This window comes from Dama dama, chromosome 14, assembly GCF_033118175.1.
Source record: "Dama dama isolate Ldn47 chromosome 14, ASM3311817v1, whole genome shotgun sequence".
NCBI classification, from domain to species: domain Eukaryota; kingdom Metazoa; phylum Chordata; class Mammalia; order Artiodactyla; family Cervidae; genus Dama; species Dama dama.
Window position 1 is genome coordinate 71,188,669 of NC_083694.1, and position 18,723 is coordinate 71,207,391.

At 54.2% G+C, this 18,723-nt stretch overlaps 1 protein-coding gene across 1 annotated transcript in view; it reads left to right on the top strand.

The window, feature by feature from the left end:
* Nucleotides 1-18,723, top strand: part of PLXNA2 (plexin A2) — a 224,444-nt gene that overhangs the window by 195,682 nt on the left and 10,039 nt on the right. Inside the window, exons 15-26 of the mRNA XM_061161050.1 lie at nucleotides 71-207; nucleotides 1,095-1,262; nucleotides 1,393-1,486; nucleotides 5,540-5,779; nucleotides 6,386-6,529; nucleotides 6,806-7,040; nucleotides 9,830-9,972; nucleotides 10,638-10,906; nucleotides 12,779-12,845; nucleotides 13,076-13,222; nucleotides 13,862-14,021; nucleotides 14,387-14,490. Of these exons, the coding sequence (XP_061017033.1) occupies nucleotides 71-207; nucleotides 1,095-1,262; nucleotides 1,393-1,486; nucleotides 5,540-5,779; nucleotides 6,386-6,529; nucleotides 6,806-7,040; nucleotides 9,830-9,972; nucleotides 10,638-10,906; nucleotides 12,779-12,845; nucleotides 13,076-13,222; nucleotides 13,862-14,021; nucleotides 14,387-14,490 (1,908 nt within the window). The remainder of the gene's footprint in view (nucleotides 1-70; nucleotides 208-1,094; nucleotides 1,263-1,392; nucleotides 1,487-5,539; nucleotides 5,780-6,385; nucleotides 6,530-6,805; nucleotides 7,041-9,829; nucleotides 9,973-10,637; nucleotides 10,907-12,778; nucleotides 12,846-13,075; nucleotides 13,223-13,861; nucleotides 14,022-14,386; nucleotides 14,491-18,723) is intronic.

The window sequence follows — 18,723 nt, forward strand, 5'->3', positions numbered from 1 at the left end:
TAAGTCTAGCCTGGGTTTCTCCCTTTGGGCAAAGCCTGAGCCATGATCATGTCTCTGCTTCCTCCCAAAGAACCCTTCCGTGATGTCACTCAACCCCATCCGAGGGCCTGAGTCTGGAGGCACCATGGTGACCATCACGGGTCACTATCTCGGGTCTGGAAGCAGCGTGGCCGTTTATCTGGGCAACCAGACCTGCGAGTTCTACGGGTGAGAAGGGCTTGGGGGAGCTCTGAGACTGTTCGTGTGTAGGCTGTGCACACATACATGCACATGCATGTGCATGTTCAGATATATGCCTGCCCCACCATCTCCATGGTACACGTCAACCCTAGCCCCAAACCCTGTTCCAGTCGCTGTGAGAAATGCCTGCCAGTAGTCAGTTTGTATCGCATCATAAGGGCTAAATTGTCCTACGAACACTTGAAAGTGAGGACCAGGAGACCTGCTCCTGAGGAGGGCTCCCGGGAGCACTCAGTCGCCAACAGGATTGAGTGTTCATTAGGTCCCCACCGTGGTGACTCCAGAAGCGTGGCTTCTGTCCCCACGCCACGCACAGACGCCTCCTCAGAGCATCTCGCGTGTGTAAAAATTTGGCAGGTATTCCAATGAGACACTGGGGATGTAGAGAATCCAGAGAGAATTCTGAAGGGATCCCTAGATGGGAACCCAGCTTGCTCAACCGCATCCTGCTTGGATCATACACTGCCTGAGGCCAAGGACTGTGTTTTCTGTGTTCACTTATCTGCACTGTAGATACTCCATGTATCAACTGACCGACCAGCCTCCAAGCACTGGCTAAATAGTCATGTTTTAGAAAAATCCAGAAAAACAGGAGTTCCTTCAGAACCCAAGGAGCCCTGCCTCTGCCCCACCTTCTCTAACCCCCTTCTCCAATTGGCTGCCTCCCTAATCTGACCAGAGCTGGAGCTCAGGTAGAAAGAGACACTGATGTAGTGTATGACACTAAGGTACGTTACCTAGCCTGGAGTAGAACAGGAAGACGAACCCACCCTTCGACTGGGGGAAAGCCTCTTCTCAGGCCAGAGGCCACCCCGCTTGCCTCGGCTCCTGACCCTCCTGCGGTCTGCCTGCAGGCGGTCCATGAACGAGATCGTGTGCGTCTCACCCCCGTCGTCCAATGGGCTGGGGCCCGTCCCCGTCTCCGTGAGCGTCGACCGGGCCCGCGTGGACAACAACCTGCAGTTCGAGTACATAGACGACCCCCGAGTGCAGCGCATCGAGCCGGAGTGGAGCATCGCCAGGTAAGGCGGCCGGGCGCCCAGCCGCCGCGCCCGAGCCCCTTCCACCCCAGTGCGGCTCCCCGAATCCGCGGGGAGCGTGGGGGCGGCTGGAAAGGGTTGCCGCCCTCACCCAGCCTCTGCTTCTTCCCAGTGGCCACACACCCCTGACCATCACGGGCTTCAACCTGGATGTCATTCAGGAGCCGAGGATCCGCGTCAAGTTTAACGGCAAAGAATCTGTCAATGTGAGTACTGGCGCGTCCACCTGGCCCTCAGGAAACGCGGCCGTGGGTGTGTTTGGCAAGGTGATGGGGTCTGTATTAGCACTGGGGTCTTCCACTGCCAGAGCCGAGTTAGCAATCATGTCCCCAAACACGTGGGTCTTGCAGTAGTCTTTATAATTACAGTATAACCGTTTCTCGTCAGAAGGTCACAACTCTGTGGGCTACAAGGGCACGTGACTCCTTATCCCAGCATGGCTTCTGAGCCTCAGATATGGTGCCAAAGGGCTCCTGCTTTCTGCCACATTCCCTTCGAGGTCTGATAAGAGGAGTATGAGAGGGTGAAGAAATTCTGGCTGCCGATCCAGATGTTTTCGAATTAGAAATAGGACGCTGCCATCTATTAGCTGTACACCCGTGATAAAGTCATTTAACCTCTCTGATCCTCCCTTCCCCGGCTAGAAATGCTGATGATAAGACTCTCCTCGTGGCTCTGTAACGTGCAACGAGGCTGACACTTGATAAACGCTAGTCACTGCAAGCAGATAATTCCATCCTGGTTGCTAAGATGATCAAGCTGAACATTTCACTTCACTCTCCTGGGCAGAGCCATGTAATTTAATTTTTTTTCCCCCACTGTGGATTTTTGTGATGTTAAAAAAAGTTCTCTCTCGTAAGAGCAGAATGTCTGTGATGTTGTTATAAATTTTTTAGTTTGTTCTGCTGGCTCCATCTTCCTCTTTTCAGTCAATATGCTCTGAAACATTATTGTATTCATAATTACAGTCCAGGAGATGCTGTTATGGCCATCATTTTTCACATGAGTTACTATTATTACTGCTTTGACCTTCTGGAGATTGACGAGGCTGAGATGGAGATGGAGAAGGTGGTGTTGGATCGACCCTGTTTTTCCTGGCACATTCCCAGCATGCTTGAGGCTTCCCTGGGAAACACAGAAATACACAAAATGACAGACTGCCAGAAGGCTAGATCTGGAAAGGTCTCAGAGATCATCTGGTCTAAACTTCTCCTTGTGTAGCTTAGAAAATAGGGCCAGAAGGGAGTAATGACTTGCCCCCAGACATGAAGGTGGCAGGTGACAGGGCCAAGCTCAGTCCCCAACATCTGAGTCTTCGTAACTAGACTATGTGAGATGCTGGTGGGCTTGACGTGCCGTCATGCCAGAGACATGGGACACCACTGTGTCACCTCCAGCACCCATCATGGTAACAGTTCCGTGGGCTAGACGAGCACGTGACTCGTGTCCCAGTGGAGAGCTTGATAGCTGAGCAAAAGAGACTGTGTCCCCGCTCCACTTCTAGACTGAGGCCACAGCCCTCCTCCACCTGCCTACCGGCTCTAGGAACTGGCCAGCCTGGGGAGGGGGCACAGTCCCTCCAGGGTCGGCAATACCCCAGAGGTCAAAGCAGCAGAATACAGAAAATAAAAGACACAGTTCGTCTAGTACAGAGGGAATGTTGTAGGATGAGTCCATGACTCATCACGAAGGCCAGCCTCCAAGGCTGCATCGTTAGTCCCCAGGAAGCTATCTGAAGGGAAGACGGAGCTGGGAAGGGCCCCCAACAGCTGACATCCTTCTGCGAATGCTTGGGTCTTGGCTGTCCTCCCCAGGACGCACTGGCAGGAATTTCCCAAACAGCTCCCCCCGCCCACCCCACAGGACCTCAGTGCTTCAAGGAGTTAAGAAGGAGAGTCGGGTGTCCCTGAGCACCAGCAGTGACCTGCCTGGCGTCTGCAGGCTGCAGCCTAGAGGAAGGGCCTGGGGGTGCATGTCTCCAGCAAGCCGGGCCCGGGAGGGCCTTCCCTTTCAGGGGTGCTGGGAGAGAACCGGGTGTCCCCTCAGCCCTGCCTGGAGCCCACCTCACCCTCAGGCCCCGGCGCTAACCCCCGCCTCTGGGTTTGGAAGCAGCCCCAGGGGGAAGGGCCAGAGCGCAGGCCGCCAAACCCAAAGGAATGTTTGGCAAAGTGCCGATGCAGCGCCGGGCAGGGAGCAAACAGAGGCCGTTTGTCTGGGGGTGATTTGCTCATTCTCAGAGGAGCCTCGTCCAGGGGCACCGGAGCGAGCAGAGAGGAGACCGGGCAGGCAGGGCGGCAGCGCTCGGGCTGGGGGTCTATCCCATGGAGCCCGGGGTGGGACCCCCAGCTCAGCTCCGCCTGTTTGACAGCACCTCTGTTGCCCCCCTGCCAGGGTGTCCCAGCTGGCATGTGAGAGGGACACTGGGTTCACAGGGGGCTGCTGAGGGGGCCGGCAGAAGGCGGGGTGGGTGCTGCTGTCTGACGGCATGGAGCCCTCCCGAACTGTTGGGTTTAAACTCTTCAGCTCCCCCTGGGAAGGGAGGGTTAAGGCTTGGAGCGCTGACATCATCTCCATGCAAGTGTCCGCTTTTTCTGCCATCTCACACACCGTCTTGTTTTCCGAACGTGAAGCCCGGGCTTGTGTATGTTGGCCGGACACACAACACGTGTGGAGCTGCCAGGACAGCGCGTACTTGAGCAGGGTTCCCACACATGCCCCTGGCGGTTGCTGGGACACCGAGCCTCCCGCAGCCCCAGCAGCTGCAAAGGGCGGGACGGGAGGAGCGGGGAGGGGTCCAGACCGTGCACGGGCCCCGGGGCGGGGTCTCCAGTCGGGCTGCTGCCTGGGCAGCCCCCAGACCAGCCAGGAGAGGAGGGCCAGCTCGGCGAGCTGTTAGCTGGAGACCAGGGCCCCCCAGGAGGAAAGGACATTGTGAACTCAGGGGCGATACCACGGTCACACCTCCGTGGACGGCGAAGGGACCCTCGGAGAAGGGAGAGACCTTGACTAGGACATTTAAGGAGGCAAAGGGTCTTTTTCATCCATCACTGTGGTCAGTAAACACTAACTGAACACCTAGTATGTGCTCATCTCCCACAGCATCCCCCATCCCGTCATATACACACACACACGTCTACACACACACAGATACACACACACATACACACATACATATACACAGACACACATACACACAGACATATACACCACACACATACACATGGACACATGCACACACATACATAGACACAGATACACACATATTCATACACATACACACATACATAGACACAGATAGACACACATATTCATACATACACACACACACATAGACACAGATACACACACATATACATACACACACGGGCACACATACACATACACACAAACACGGATACACACACATACCACACATATACATGCATACACACATATACACACATACACACACGTGGGCATACACATGCATAGACACACACATATACACACACGGACACATACACATACATAGACACAGATACACAGACATATACACACATATACACACATAGGCACACATACATAGACACAAACACACACACATACACACACACACACACGCAGGACACGGCTTCTGTTCTTATCTTTTCCTCAGACGTTCATGCTCCCTCATTCCCAGGCCTTTGCTACTTTGCTCTCTGCCTGGAACTTGATCCTTTACCATCCCCCGTGTCTGGGCAAGTCCTACACATTCTCCAGGTTAAATTTCATTCATTTTTTCCAAAGGAAAGCTCCCGTGAGTCACCCTCACCCTGCCTCAGGCCACGCGCACGCACGCGTGCACACACAGGCACCCCTAGAGCCCCGGGACTCCCCCGTCCGGGCATTTCTCACTCCATCCGTGACTTTAGCGGTGCCGCGGCCGCTCCTGGGCCCCAGGCCCTCTGTTGGGACCACACTGTGATGCCGGGCAGACCCTTGCCTCTGCCCTGGACGGGGGCCGTCTCACTGATGGCCCAGCTCCTGGGCACAGCGCCTGGCACAGTGTAGGCGCTCACTCAGTGTGGGCGAGTGAAGAAGTGAAGTCAAAACACATCCCTGCCCCTACACACACACAAAAACAAGACCAACCACAACAAAAAATACAATTTCACAGCTCTTCTCCCGAAGCAAGCAGCTCGCTGGAGATGGGCCAGACGAAGCAGAGGGTGGGACGACGGCAATGTGACCCCGCCGTGTCGCCGGCTGGGGGCTGGAACTCTGCGCTCTGGGCCCCTTAGGTGTGCAAAGTTGTGAACACCACCACCCTGACCTGCCTGGCACCCTCGCTGACCACGGACTATCGGCCCGGCCTGGACACCGTGGAGCGGCCAGACGAGTTTGGATTTGTCTTTAACAACGTCCAGTCCTTGCTGATTTACAACGACACCAAGTTCATCTACTACCCCAACCCGACCTTTGAACTGCTCAGCCCTACTGGAGTCTTGGACCAAAAGCCAGGATCCCCCATCATTCTGAAGGTAGGAGCACGGGGAGGCCAGACCACCCCCCTCCCATCCCGCCCTCGTCTCCCTCCAGTGCACACAGGCTTGCATCGCTGTCAGCGCCCTGTGAAGGGAGCTCAGACATAGATACAGACCCACTGAGTGACATTATCTTGAGCTTGGGATTCTCAAGGAACCCTGGAATATTTCTGTGTTCTTGCGGACATTGGGCCCAAAAAGTCTTGTAGTGCGTTGGAAGCAACCACATCCTTTATTGACCTCATCCGTGGCCACCATAACTGCCCTCAAATGTGAGGAGGTCACAGTCCCTGGGTGCCTTCTATCCAAGGCTGTGTGACTCCACCACTTTCATTTCTCGGCCCTGCAGCCTCCCCTGGAACTGTTTGCTGTTTGCCTGCTCCTACCTCTTTTTACCACTGTCTCCTTGCCTTTCATTCTCTCCTCCCTTTCTTTTCTCTTTTCCTCTCTAAATTGTGGCCGTTGGACGTCCTCTCCGATGGAATCCCTCTATGGCTTTTGCATTGCTGCTGTTACCCTCTCTCTTTAAGCTCTTCTTAAATAGGCAATTAACTTCTGTGTGCGTGTGTCAGTTATTCCTAATAAGATTGCTATTCTCTGCAGGGCAAAAATCTCTGCCCTCCTGCCTCTGGAGGTGCCAAACTCAACTACACAGTGCTGATTGGGGAGACCCCGTGTGCTGTCACCGTGTCCGAGACGCAGCTCCTCTGCGAGCCTCCCAACCTCACGGGGCAGCACAAGGTCATGGTGAGTGGACCTTCCTCTTGTTCTTTCTTCCCTCTTCACCTTGCGTGGATAATCTATTGTAGCAAAAGGGTTTTCGACCTCCTCCATGTGTCCTCATCTCAAGGTTCTATATTAAAATGGATAGGAGCAGAGAACACAAGAAAAGAAAGGCAGGCGGTCAGCAGGAAGTTGTTTGGTCTTCAGACTGCACTGTGTGGTTGTGGTTGCTCCTGTCCTTTCTGAAACAAGAAGGACCGGACGGCCCGACAGCCTCTGTGTGCGTGTGTCCACGTCCAGGTCCACGTGGGCGGGATGGTGTTCTCGCCCGGCTCCGTGAGTGTCATCTCAGACAGCTTGCTGACCCTGCCCGCCATCGTGAGCATCGCGGCGGGGGGCAGCCTCCTGCTCATCATTGTCATCATCGTGCTCATCGCCTACAAGCGCAAGTCTCGAGAGAACGACCTCACTCTCAAGCGGCTCCAAATGCAGATGGACAACCTGGAGTCCCGCGTGGCCCTGGAGTGTAAGGAAGGTAAGTGGGGCCATTCCTTCGCTTCCAGAACCACTTTCCTCACCAGCCTTATTCCCTTCCTTCTCTGAGACGCCTCTCATCTTTCCTCCGGTCTCATCCACCCCAAGCCATCAAGCTCCGTTTTGACCTCTGTTTTCCTTTGAGCGTCCTTTGCTCTCGGGGCCAGAGAAGTCCTATTGAAATGCACGTAGTGAGGCCCCAGGTCTGACCGCGTCATTCCATCGTGCTGTGCCCTGGCTCGTCCCACAATCTGGCCACCTTCCTCTCTTTCCTGGGACAGCGGGTGGCACTCAATGTCCCCACGGGCAGAGCCTTCTGGGCCCTGCGGCCTTGTACTCTAGATCCCCACGTGGCAATGGCTCCTTTCGCCTGGCCGCCCTCGGAGCAGCAGAAAAGGCAGGCGAGCACGTCCCCCTCCTGCCCGTCCCCTCCCCCAGGGCGCTCTCCCTCCCCCCCCCCCCCCGCCCCGTGCTGCAGGCTGAGCCTCTGAAGGCCAGGCGCAGGGCATCTCAGAGTGTGACGGTGGAGACTGTGCTTCCTCCGTCTCCCAGGCCACCGCCGCTGCCAGCTGACTAGCATACCTGGTGTCCCCTCGGGCTGAGGACCTGGCAGACTCTGGGTAAACATCTCAGTTAGGAATCAGAACACTCCTCCTTTTACTGCAAGCTTCAAGATCAGAACAAGCCCCCTGTGGGATGACAGGGAGGAGCTGGGCTAGGAGAGTGGACCCTGGCTCCTCCCTCTGCCAGGGCTGGGGCGGAGCGAGGAGGGCCATCAAGGGGAAGCCCCTGCTGGCCAAGGGCCTGGCAGGTAGGGCACCCTAAGGCTGGGTTTGGTGGCATTCTCAGTTGTGTGTGTGTGTGTGTGTGTGTGTGTGTGTGTGTGTGTGAGAGAGAGTGAAAATATATATAACATACAATTTACCATTTAACTTTCTAATCTCTATACCCTAGTGCTCTCCCCTCCAGTTCAGAGGCATTGCATGCATGTATGTGTGCAAGCAAGTGTGCATGCTCAGTCACTTGAGTTGTGTCTAACTCTTTGCGACCCCAGGGAATGCAGCCCACCAGGCTCCTCTGTTCATGGGATTCTCCAGGCAAAAATACTGGAGTGGGTCGTCATTTCCTCCTCCAGGGGATCTTCCCAACCCAGGGATTGAACCCAGGGATATCTTATGTCTCCTGTGGCAGGTGGGTTCTTTACCACTAGTCCCACCTGGGAAACTCCTCAGAGGTATTAAGTACATTCAGAATATTGTGCGACCATACCCACCATCCGTCTCCAGACCTCCCTCACTTTCCCCAACTGAAACTCTGTATTCATGAAACAATCATTCCTCTTCCTCCTCTCCCTTTGGCCCTTCTACTTTCTGTCTCCAGGACTCTGGCTGCTCTGGGCACGTCACATAGACGGCATCATACAGGATTTGTCCTTTTCTGTCTAGTTTATTTCACTTGGCATCATGTCTTCAAGGTTCATCCATGTTGTAGCACGTGACAGAGTTTCATTCCTTGTTAAGGTTGGATAATTGTTCATTAGGTGTATAAACTACATTTTGTTGATCAGCTTATCTGTCAATGGCCATTTGGGTTGTTTCCACCTTTTGGTATCATGAATAATGCTGCTATGAACGTGAGTGTACACGTATCTATTCAAGTCCCTGCTTTCAGTTCTTGTGGGCATATATGTCGGAGAGGAATTGCTGGGTCATGGGATAAAAATTCTCTGTTTAACTCTTTGAGGAATCATCAATTTGGTTTCCAGAGAAGCGGTGCCAGTTTACATTTCCTCCAGCAAGATACGAAGGTTTGAGTTTTCCCACATCCTTGTCAGCACTTGTTATTTTCCGTTATTTACATTAGCCATGCTCATGGGTGGCGCTTCCCTGATGACACTAGTCTCAAAGAACCCGCCTGCCAATGCAGGAGACGTAAGAGATGCAGGGTCAGCCCCCAGCTGGGAAGATCCCTCGGAGACAGGCACAGCAGCCCACTCCAGTCTTCATGGGAAATCCTATGAACAGCGGGCTCTGGCGGGCTGTAATCCACAGGGTCACAAAGAGTCGGACGTGACCAAAGTGACTCTGCACGCACGCACACTAATAGGTATGAAGTGGTATCTCCTGGTGGTTTTGATTTTCATTTTTCCCCACCGTCTCTGCATCTTGATTTATTCTTTTGCTGGGAAAAGGAGAGCAAAGCAGCCTATTCAGCTCTTTGTTTGAGCCACTCAACCAGTCTCCACCTATCTCTGGCATCTGCATCGCCTGTATGACCCAAGTCACATGGGCTTCCTTTGCTTTAAGAGCACGTGTAATACATAGAAAGAAAATTCAAAATTATAAATAAGCATAGAGGAAGAAATGGGCTTCCCTGGGGGCTCAGCAGTAAGGAATCCACCTGCAGAGATGCAGTTTCAATCCCTGGGTTGAGAAGGTTCCCCTGGAGAAGAGAATGGCAACCCACTCCAGTATTCCTGCCTGGAAAATCCCATGGACAGAGGAGCCTGGTGGGCTGCAGTCCGTGGGGTCGCAAGAGTCAGACACGACTTTGCAACTAAAGACGTACACACATAGAGGAGGAAATGGTATAGAAATCACCCGTATCCCCACCACCTAAGAAAGGCAGTCTGGAGCTCTCTCTCTCCCTCTGGAGGTGCACGCCTGTAACCCCACACACGCCCCATCTCTGCACCCCAGCCCTTCCCTCCTCCTTCACAAACGTCTCTGCCTCTCCCCTCCCCTGTCTGTTCCCCTCCTGAGTCTCCCTGTCTCCTCTGTACCTTCCCAGCTTTTGCCGAGCTCCAGACAGACATCAACGAGCTGACCAGTGACCTGGACCGCTCAGGAATCCCCTACCTGGACTATCGGACCTATGCTATGCGCGTCCTGTTCCCGGGCATCGAGGACCATCCCGTCCTGCGTGAGCTGGAGGTAACACCTGCCTCCCTCGCCCAGCTGCCCACTGGGGACCTGGGGCCTGGGTTTCCTAGGAAACGCCCCGCAGCTAGGAGGGTCAGGAGTGAGGAGCAGAAATCGCCTGTAGAAGCACCAGCACCACAGGGACATTTCCGAACAGGAAACTCACGGCCAAGGGGGCACCCAGGTTCTTCAGGATGATTCCAGGGGAAGGCTGGCTGTCGTTCTTTAATTAATAACTGAATTAATTTAGATTCGGCCTCATTTCCAAGTGGATTTGAGGTGGCTTAAGGAAAGACCCATGATTCTGTGAGGTTTGCCCATTCTTTTCTCAGTCTGTTTTATGAAAGATAGTAAGTACATCACGGCAGAGGAGATGGAGGGGAGGGGAGTAAGCCCAGCTAGTCTGATGGGGTAGCTCCTGTTGTGTTGGATCCTTGGCGCAATCGGATGTATAGCATCCTCTCTGGAGCCCAACCCTCTGAACCCACCAGGAGGTCAGAGCAGACCGCAGACCTCAGAGACCAGCCATTCCTGCCTCTCCAGGGTGGGGTGGCTATCGGTCTCATGGAGAGAGTCCTAGAGCTGGTGTCGTCATCAGCTGAGACACCCCCCCACCCCAGCTCCCGGGAGAGCGGGAAGCCCGTCCTCTGAGGCCATGCCCGCTCCCCACCCCCCAGGTGCAGGGCAACGGGCAGCAGCACGTGGAGAAGGCCCTGAAGCTCTTCGCGCAGCTCATCAACAACAAGGTGTTCCTGCTGACCTTCATCCGCACCCTGGAGCTTCAGCGTAGCTTCTCCATGCGGGACCGCGGCAACGTGGCCTCGCTCATCATGACGGGCCTGCAGGGCCGCCTGGAGTACGCCACCGACGTGCTCAAGCAGCTGCTGTCCGACCTCATCGACAAGAACCTGGAAAACAAGAACCACCCCAAGCTGCTGCTCCGGAGGTCAGACCTGCGTCCCGGGGCTGGGGAGGCAGCCGGCGTCTGAACTGGACGTGGTGGGGGGCGGGGCTGGGAGGCAGTCGGCGTCTGAACCGGGCGTGGTGGGGGGCATGCAGTGTCCAGTGCAGAGTCTCACCTTCCCTTCCCCGGGCAGCTGGGCCGTATCCGCAGGTGCTGGATGCCCAGTGCATCTCAGCCTGGATCCCAGCGCTGGCCACTGGCTCGTCGTGAGGCCTGGGACCAGTGGTGCAGCGTCTCTGCTGTTTAGCCCCCTCATGAACGAAATGACACTCATCACCAAGTCTCTCTCCCTCCCCCTGTATCTCAGGTTTCACTGTCCAATGCCATAGCATATGTGGCCATTCATTAAAATGAGATAAAGTGTGAGATTCAGCCCCTCCGTTGCACTCGCCACATCCCGAGGGCTCGGGCCCCACAAGTGGCCACCGTGTTGGAGACGCAGCAGCGGCTGTTCTCGTCCCTGGAGAAGGTCTCCCTTCAGCACCCAGCTAAGGGTTTGGTGCGGCCTGTGCCTTCAATGCCCAGCTTCCGGCATCTGAATCACCAGCACCTCCCACCAGCCCCTCCCCAGTTGCCATTTTCCTGGCAGGGAAGAGGGTCAGAGACCTTGACATCCATCCCCCGAGCCCACCGTCTCTGGAGGCCCCGGGGATCCAGCACAGCTTTGGAACCACCTCCACGTCACCGCCTCCTCCGTAGCCTTCTCCTAGCAAGGTCTCAGGCTTCCAGACCCCACGTGGGGTGAGGGGGTAGGAAGAGTGGCTTTGTGTTATGAATACAGAGCTCCCATTCTGCCAATCTGAGCATTAGAAACTCTCATTAAGAACTGTTGTATTTAAATTAGAGCTAATCTCAGGCACAATGCAGGGTGAGGAGGCTGGGAGGAGCCTGGGGAGAAAGCTACAATTTCTCCTGCCTTTGTCACTCTCTGCCAGGCCCAGGGTTGCTGAGCCACCCTGGCAAGTGCCTGGGATTTACTGCGACCAGAGGGTATAATTTGCACCATGTGCAGGGAGTTAAAGTCCTCCTCCAGCATCCTCATCCCTGAGGGTCTGTCAGAGCCGCTTTGTTCCTTCCCATGTCCCCAGAGCTGCGGCCTGGGATGGGTGTGGGGGGTGGGGAGGGGCGGCAAAGCCAAGGGGCAAGGCTTGCAGAAGCAGACCCCCGTTAGCTCAGCGCTCACGCACACGGTTCTCTCTGTGAGGGGCCGGGTCCAGACCCGTGTGTCAGCAGTGATGACAGTCCCGGTCTAGGCACTCAGCACTTTTCGTATATCGACTCATTCAACCTTGACAACAACCCTGTGGGATATGATGACGACAGTGGTGGTGGTGGTTATTATTAATTGTGGTTGTTATTATTATGATTAATTCCCCATTTAGAAATGGGGAAACTGAATCCAGAGAAAGGGAAACGACTTACTCGAGATCACAGAGCCAGTCCATGGCAGAGTCGAGATTTGAACTCAGTCTGAGTCTGAGTGTTTGGAGGGGCAGGTATCAGGGGCCTTCTGGACATGCATATAAAGTATTCAGACCAGGCAGGAAACCTCAGAGGGACCGAGAAACTGTATGTATCCCCCTGAGGCCAGAAGAGGGCTGGAGGATGGTGTCCTTGGCACCTGCGTCTGTAGACCCAGAGTGCCACTCCATTCTCCCAGGAAACTGAGGCTCAGAAAGCAGAAGCCTCTGGCCCAAGGCCTCGTGTCTTGCTACTGGGGTGAAGCTGGGACAGGACGCAGCGTCCTGGCTCCCAGCCCTGGGTTCTCTTGGGCCATAGTCCACCCAAAGAGCCAGGCACCCTCTTGGCAAGCCCTCCATAAAGGACTGCCACTCATCCCTTCTCCCTCCTCAGGACAGAGTCTGTGGCAGAGAAAATGCTGACCAATTGGTTTGCCTTCCTCCTGCACAAGTTCCTGAAGGTGAGAATGGGGGTGGGTCAGGGACTGGAGCTGAGAGTGGGATGGGGGAGCTGCCCCTCTGAGCCTGGTCTTCAGGGCTGCGTGGATGCCCCGCCCACCTCCCCATTTGGAGCAGGAACCTACCTGGCCAGGTGCCCCCAAACCACGCGGGCCTAGGAGCAGGGTCAGGAGAGGGAGGGAGGGAGGAGGGAGGCTGGGGCCCCGCCGCCCACGCCCGCCCGTGCCCGCAGGAGTGCGCCGGGGAGCCGCTGTTCATGCTATACTGCGCCATCAAGCAGCAGATGGAGAAGGGCCCCATTGACGCCATCACAGGCGAGGCGCGCTACTCGCTGAGCGAGGACAAGCTCATCCGGCAGCAGATCGACTACAAGACCCTGGTGAGGAGGCGGGGAGCCCGGCGGGACAGCACAGACCTCCTGCTTCTGAACCCCACCCCAGCCTCTGGTGACAATGCCAGCCTGAGGGCTCAGCAGCGAGGCCGGGAGACCCGCCTGGGGGCCAGTGCGGGCCCAGGGTCCCAGGGGTGTGCACGCCAGCCTGAGCTCCTCTTCCCCCATCTCATTGGGTGGACCCAAAGAGCTCAGATTGCCTCAGTTTACCCTAGATCGCCCAGCATCGGGCCTGGGGAAGTTGGCATGATGGGGAAGAAGTGTGCTGATTTCTAGTGTAGAGACTTCAGGGAGGCGGGAGGTCAGCCCACCTGGAGCCACCAGGTTTAGGCTTAAGGGTTTAGCCTTAGGACGCCTGGACCCAGGATGGCAGCCTCCCCTAAGCCGTCGGGGGCTACTGGGTGGAGTCCTGGTTCTTTGAGGAGTAGAGGAGTGGGCAGAGGACTCAGGTTGCCATCGGCAGATGGATGGAAGGTGGGGAAACTGAGACGCAGACAGAGAGATGCTCTTTCTCCCGTGAGGAGGAGGAGGAGCCTGGGTAAGAGAAGGTCCTGGGACCGCACTCCCCACCCTCAAATGACATCTTCAACTCACATCCCGTCCCCCACCCTTGATCACCACCTGCAGATTCTGAACTGCGTCAACCCTGACAACGAGAACAGCCCGGAGATCCCAGTGAAGGTGTTAAACTGTGACACCATCACGCAGGTCAAGGAGAAGATCCTCGATGCAGTCTACAAGAACGTGCCCTACTCCCAGCGGCCCAGGGCTGTGGACATGGACTTGGGTAGGAGCCCTGGCCTTGGTGGCGCCGGGGCAGCCTCCTGAGGGTGCTGGGGCTGGGGGGCCGGGCTGGGAAGATGGGACGCCCTGCCCAGCGGATGGCCCTTCCTGGGGGCCTGGGTGGGTCCCCCCGCCCAGGCGCAGGGCCGGGTGAAACACTTCTCCCAGGGCGCTGCCTGCTCAGACACGGCCACCTCTAGGAGGCTCCTCGCAGCCTTGCCCCCACGGAGCCCTGGACGTCTTAAGTGCTGTCATTGCCAGCACTTTGTCATTGTGTGTGCGGAGCCGGGGTCGCCAGGCCCCCAGAGAACGCCCAATGGGGCGGTCCCGCCCCCGCCCCTCACACTGCTGCCCGCCCCCTCCTCCCAGAGTGGCGACAAGGCCGGATCGCCAGGGTCGTGCTACAGGATGAGGACATCACGACCAAGATCGAGGGCGACTGGAAGAGGCTGAACACGCTCATGCACTATCAGGTGAGGGGCCTTTGCGCCAGGGACCCGGGTCCTCCCGAAATGCCCCCTCCCTCTAAGGTTCGTTCTAAGGTCCTGAAAGAGTTTTCCTATCGCCCCCATCAACCGGGGAATCCCTGGTAGCTCAGCTGGTAAAGAATCTGCCTGCAATGTGGGGGACCCTGGTTCAATTCCTGGGCCCTTGGAGAAGGGATGGGCTACCCACTCTAATATTCTTGGACTTCCCTGTTGGCTCAGCTGGTAAAGAATCCACTTGCTAGGCAGGAGATTTGGGTTCAATTCCTGCGTCGGGAAGATCTCCCGGAGAAAGGAACAGCTACCCACTCCAGGATTCTTGCCTGGAGAATCCCATGGACGGTAGGAGCCGCGACATCCCATGGGATCATAAAAAGTCAGACACGGGTGAGCGACTAAGCACAGCACAGCACATTTCCCGTAACTCCTCCCTGAGTCCAGAGCGGTGGTTCTCAGCCCTGGCTGCTGATTAGAATTACTGGGGGATGTAAAAACACGCGTGTCCAGACTCATCCTGAGAAACGGACTTAAGTGGTCTGGGGTCTGGTGGGACTTTCCCATCCCATACAGAGTGTAGCTCTTCTCATGCAGAAAAATTGCATCTTTCAAGGACAGGTTCAGAGGTGTCTGCCACTTTCTCTGACTTCTGACTAAAGCGGCTTACCTTCCACTTCGCGCCTGCAACGAAGCAGGGAATTGAGTCTTAGTTTCTGCCGCTTACCAGCTGGTGTCCTTAGGGAAGCTGCTTAAGCTCTCGCTCTTCTCATCTGTAAAATGGAGTTAATGGTGATCCCTGCCCCATGAAGTGGTGAATACACTGAATATAGTAGGTAGAACGTTCAGTGCACCGGCAGACACACTAAAAGAACAGTCAGAAAAGAAAAATCCCAGCAAAAGAACAAAAGATGCAAGGGGTGTCAACTCTCACTCTGCTGGCTTCTCAGGGTAACCGCTCACAGCTGGGGTCTCTGTAAGATTAAGCACAGGTAGGCTGGTTGGGATTCGAAAAAAAATACTAAAATAGAAGCTGGAAAGGAGAGTCAGTGAGGGAAAGTAAACCAACCAGAGGAAGCGCCTTGGGCTGCAGGACGCTGTGGGACTGCTTGATTAATAACATCACCCTCTGTCCCTGCCTCACGCAGGGAGGGTGTGCAGGGGCTGGCATGCTGGGCTCTCACGCACTGAGGTGCCAAGGGCCGGGAGGCTGGGGGTCCTAAAGGGCCAGCAGGACCTGGCTGGGAGCCTCTCAAGGCACACAGAAAGCTGGGGGTCAGAAACCCCAAAACAGCCCCTTCCAGGCTCCATCCTCCTAACGGACTTGCCTTCGCCATGCTGACACTTGGCCTGGACCCCACCCTAAATGGAGAGCAAGTGTGTGGTACAGGGGGAAGAGAAAAGGATTTGTGCGCACTATTTAAACCCCTGCTTCCCCACTCACCGGTGACGTGACTTTAATCTCCCTGAACCCTGAGCTCCTCATGAGTAAATGGAGACACAGTCCCGAATTGCGAATGTGGTTGGGAGTGTTAGAAACCACAGATGAGGTTTACCAGGATGTATGTACCTCTCCATAGCAGCTGTTGATCCCGCCCCACCCCCGCTTCACACTGTGCTGAACGCATCCTGTAGCACAGTTGTAATGAACCAATTAGAACCGAAGAAGAAGGTGCAAGAGAAAAGAGCATTATGCCCCCAATTTATGTTTCTCAAAGGCAGCGATGGCGCTGCTCTTCTGTCTTTGGTGCCCTGATGCTTATTAGTGGGCTGTCTGTCCTATGACTCCCAATCAGAAGAACGGAATATTCTTTACTTACAGTGTTCATCACACAGAGCACTTTCAATTCCCCGATGTCATTTATCATTCATGTATTCATTCATTCCTCAAATATTTACTGAGATTTACTTTGTGCGAGGTACTTCCCACATGCTAGCCCTGAGTGACAGGGGACAAGAGGGATTATTCTTCCCTTTGACAGATGACAATGATGGTGGTCATGGTGATGATGGTGGTGATGATGATGATGATGGGGATGATGTGGTGACAATGGTGGTGATGGTGAAGATGGTGCTGATGATGGTGGTGATGTGATGATGATGGTGGTGATGGTGATGAAGATGATAGTGATGATGGTGAAGATGGTGAAGATGATGGTGATGATGGTGATGATGTGATTATGGTAGTGATGGTGAAGATTATGGTGATGATGGTGATGGTGGTGATGCTGTGATGATTATGGTGATGATGATGAAGATGATGGTGATGATGGTGAAGATGATGGTGATGGTGGTGATGGTGATGTGATGATGATGATTGTGGTAATGGTGAAGATGATGGTGATGATGATGGTGAAGATGGTGATGATGTGATTATGGTAGTGATGGTGAAGATTATGGTGATGATGGTGATGATGTCATCATGTGATGATGATGGTGGTGATGGTGAAGATGATGGTGATGATGTGATGATGATGGTGGTGATGATGGTGATGTTGGTGATGGTGAAGATGACGGTGATGATGGTGATGGTGGTGATGTAATGGTGATAGTGGTGATGATGATGGTGAAGACAGTGATGATGTGATGATGATGGAGGTGGTGATGTGATGATGATGGTGATGATGTTGAAGATGATGGTGATAATATTCATAGTAACAACAGTAACCCCAGCATTTACTGAGTCTCACTGGGCACTGCTCTCCACCTTTACTCACTAACACCTTTAATCTTCACCACAAACCTAGACACAATTATTATCCCCTTTGACAAATGACACAATTGAGGCACAGAGAGCTTAAGTGACTTTCCCAAAGCCATGTCGCTAGTAAGTGCAGAGACAAGGTCAGACCCAACCAGGCATCTTGATCACAGCTTTGCATCATGTGTTGGTCAAGAGAAAAACTGGACACTAAGGACAGGAGAGATTTAGTGATGAGACTGGGAACTGAGTTGAACTGTGGTCATTCCAGTCACCTTGTGAATCTCTCTTCAGGTGACAACAAGCCATAAATGGTAACGCAATCCATTCTCCCTGGGAGAATAAACCCTTAACCCTGCCAGGCGTTCAAGTATCACTTCTAGGTGCTAGTTGCAGAGTTCCTGAAAGACTGAGGTGGCGAGTTCCTCCCCCATGTCAGTCCTGGTGCAAGCTGCCCGTAGTCCACAGAGCTGCCCCCGCTGGGAAGTAACGATGCCTTGGCATCTTCCAGGCACTGTGAAGAGCCCTGGACCCTGCAGCTTTATGCCATCAAGTCAAAGCATTGCCCTCTTGTTACCCTCCCAGGAGTCAAAGGTCCTTGGAGCCCCTACAGGAGAAAAATCTGCATAACCTTAATTAACAAAGAGATTTTTAAAAACTTCCTGGGCTCCCGCAGATTTATAGGGAGGGTGAAATTAAACACCACTGCTAAAACTGGCTATCAGGGAATCTCGTTAGCACTAATGTTCATTTATAGTTTGACTTCCCAACATTTAATTCTTTTTTGGTGGGAGAGAGGGACTGACAATTTAAGACCTAGAAAGATGGTTTTACGACTGGTGCAGCTATAAATCAAACTTATAAAGTTCATAAAAATTGTTAAAATAAAAAATGGTTTAATAGGAATGTTTTATGGTCCATAACATTATTATAGCTGTTTTATTCCCTCTGCGTTAGAGGTTTAATTGGATCGCCACAATTCTGGGGATTCTCGGTTTTTATTGGATGGAGGGTAATCTTAAATCAAAATGGCCCCAAATGTCTTCAATATGGCGCCTCATTTATCAGCCGTCGCCCTGCAGGCTGGGTGCTGAGCCTCAGCACCCTCACAGAGGACACACAGACACCTTCTTTCTCTCTTGAGTCCCCAGGAGCAGCTGCCCTCTGGGGAAGCTCCTCAAGGTAGCTGAACCATTTTAGGGCCCAGGCCAAAAGGAAATCAGAGCCAAAGGGAAAAATGGGCTCCAGACCAGGGTGTCTTGAAATAAAATCCCGAATTAGAATTCGATGAGAAGAACATGTGCTGTGGAACCAGACAGCCTGGTGACCAATTTCGGCTCTATCGTATGTGAAGCGTGTGACCTTGAAGGCGGAGGCTCAGCCGCTCAGGGCTTCAGTTCCTCCTCTGTAAAATGGGGACAGTCAAACGTAACTCACGGAACTGAAGGCAGGCTGGGCTACCCCAGCTCCCTCTAACAGAAACACAAGGCAAACCACCTGGATAACTTTACATTTTTTCACTAGTC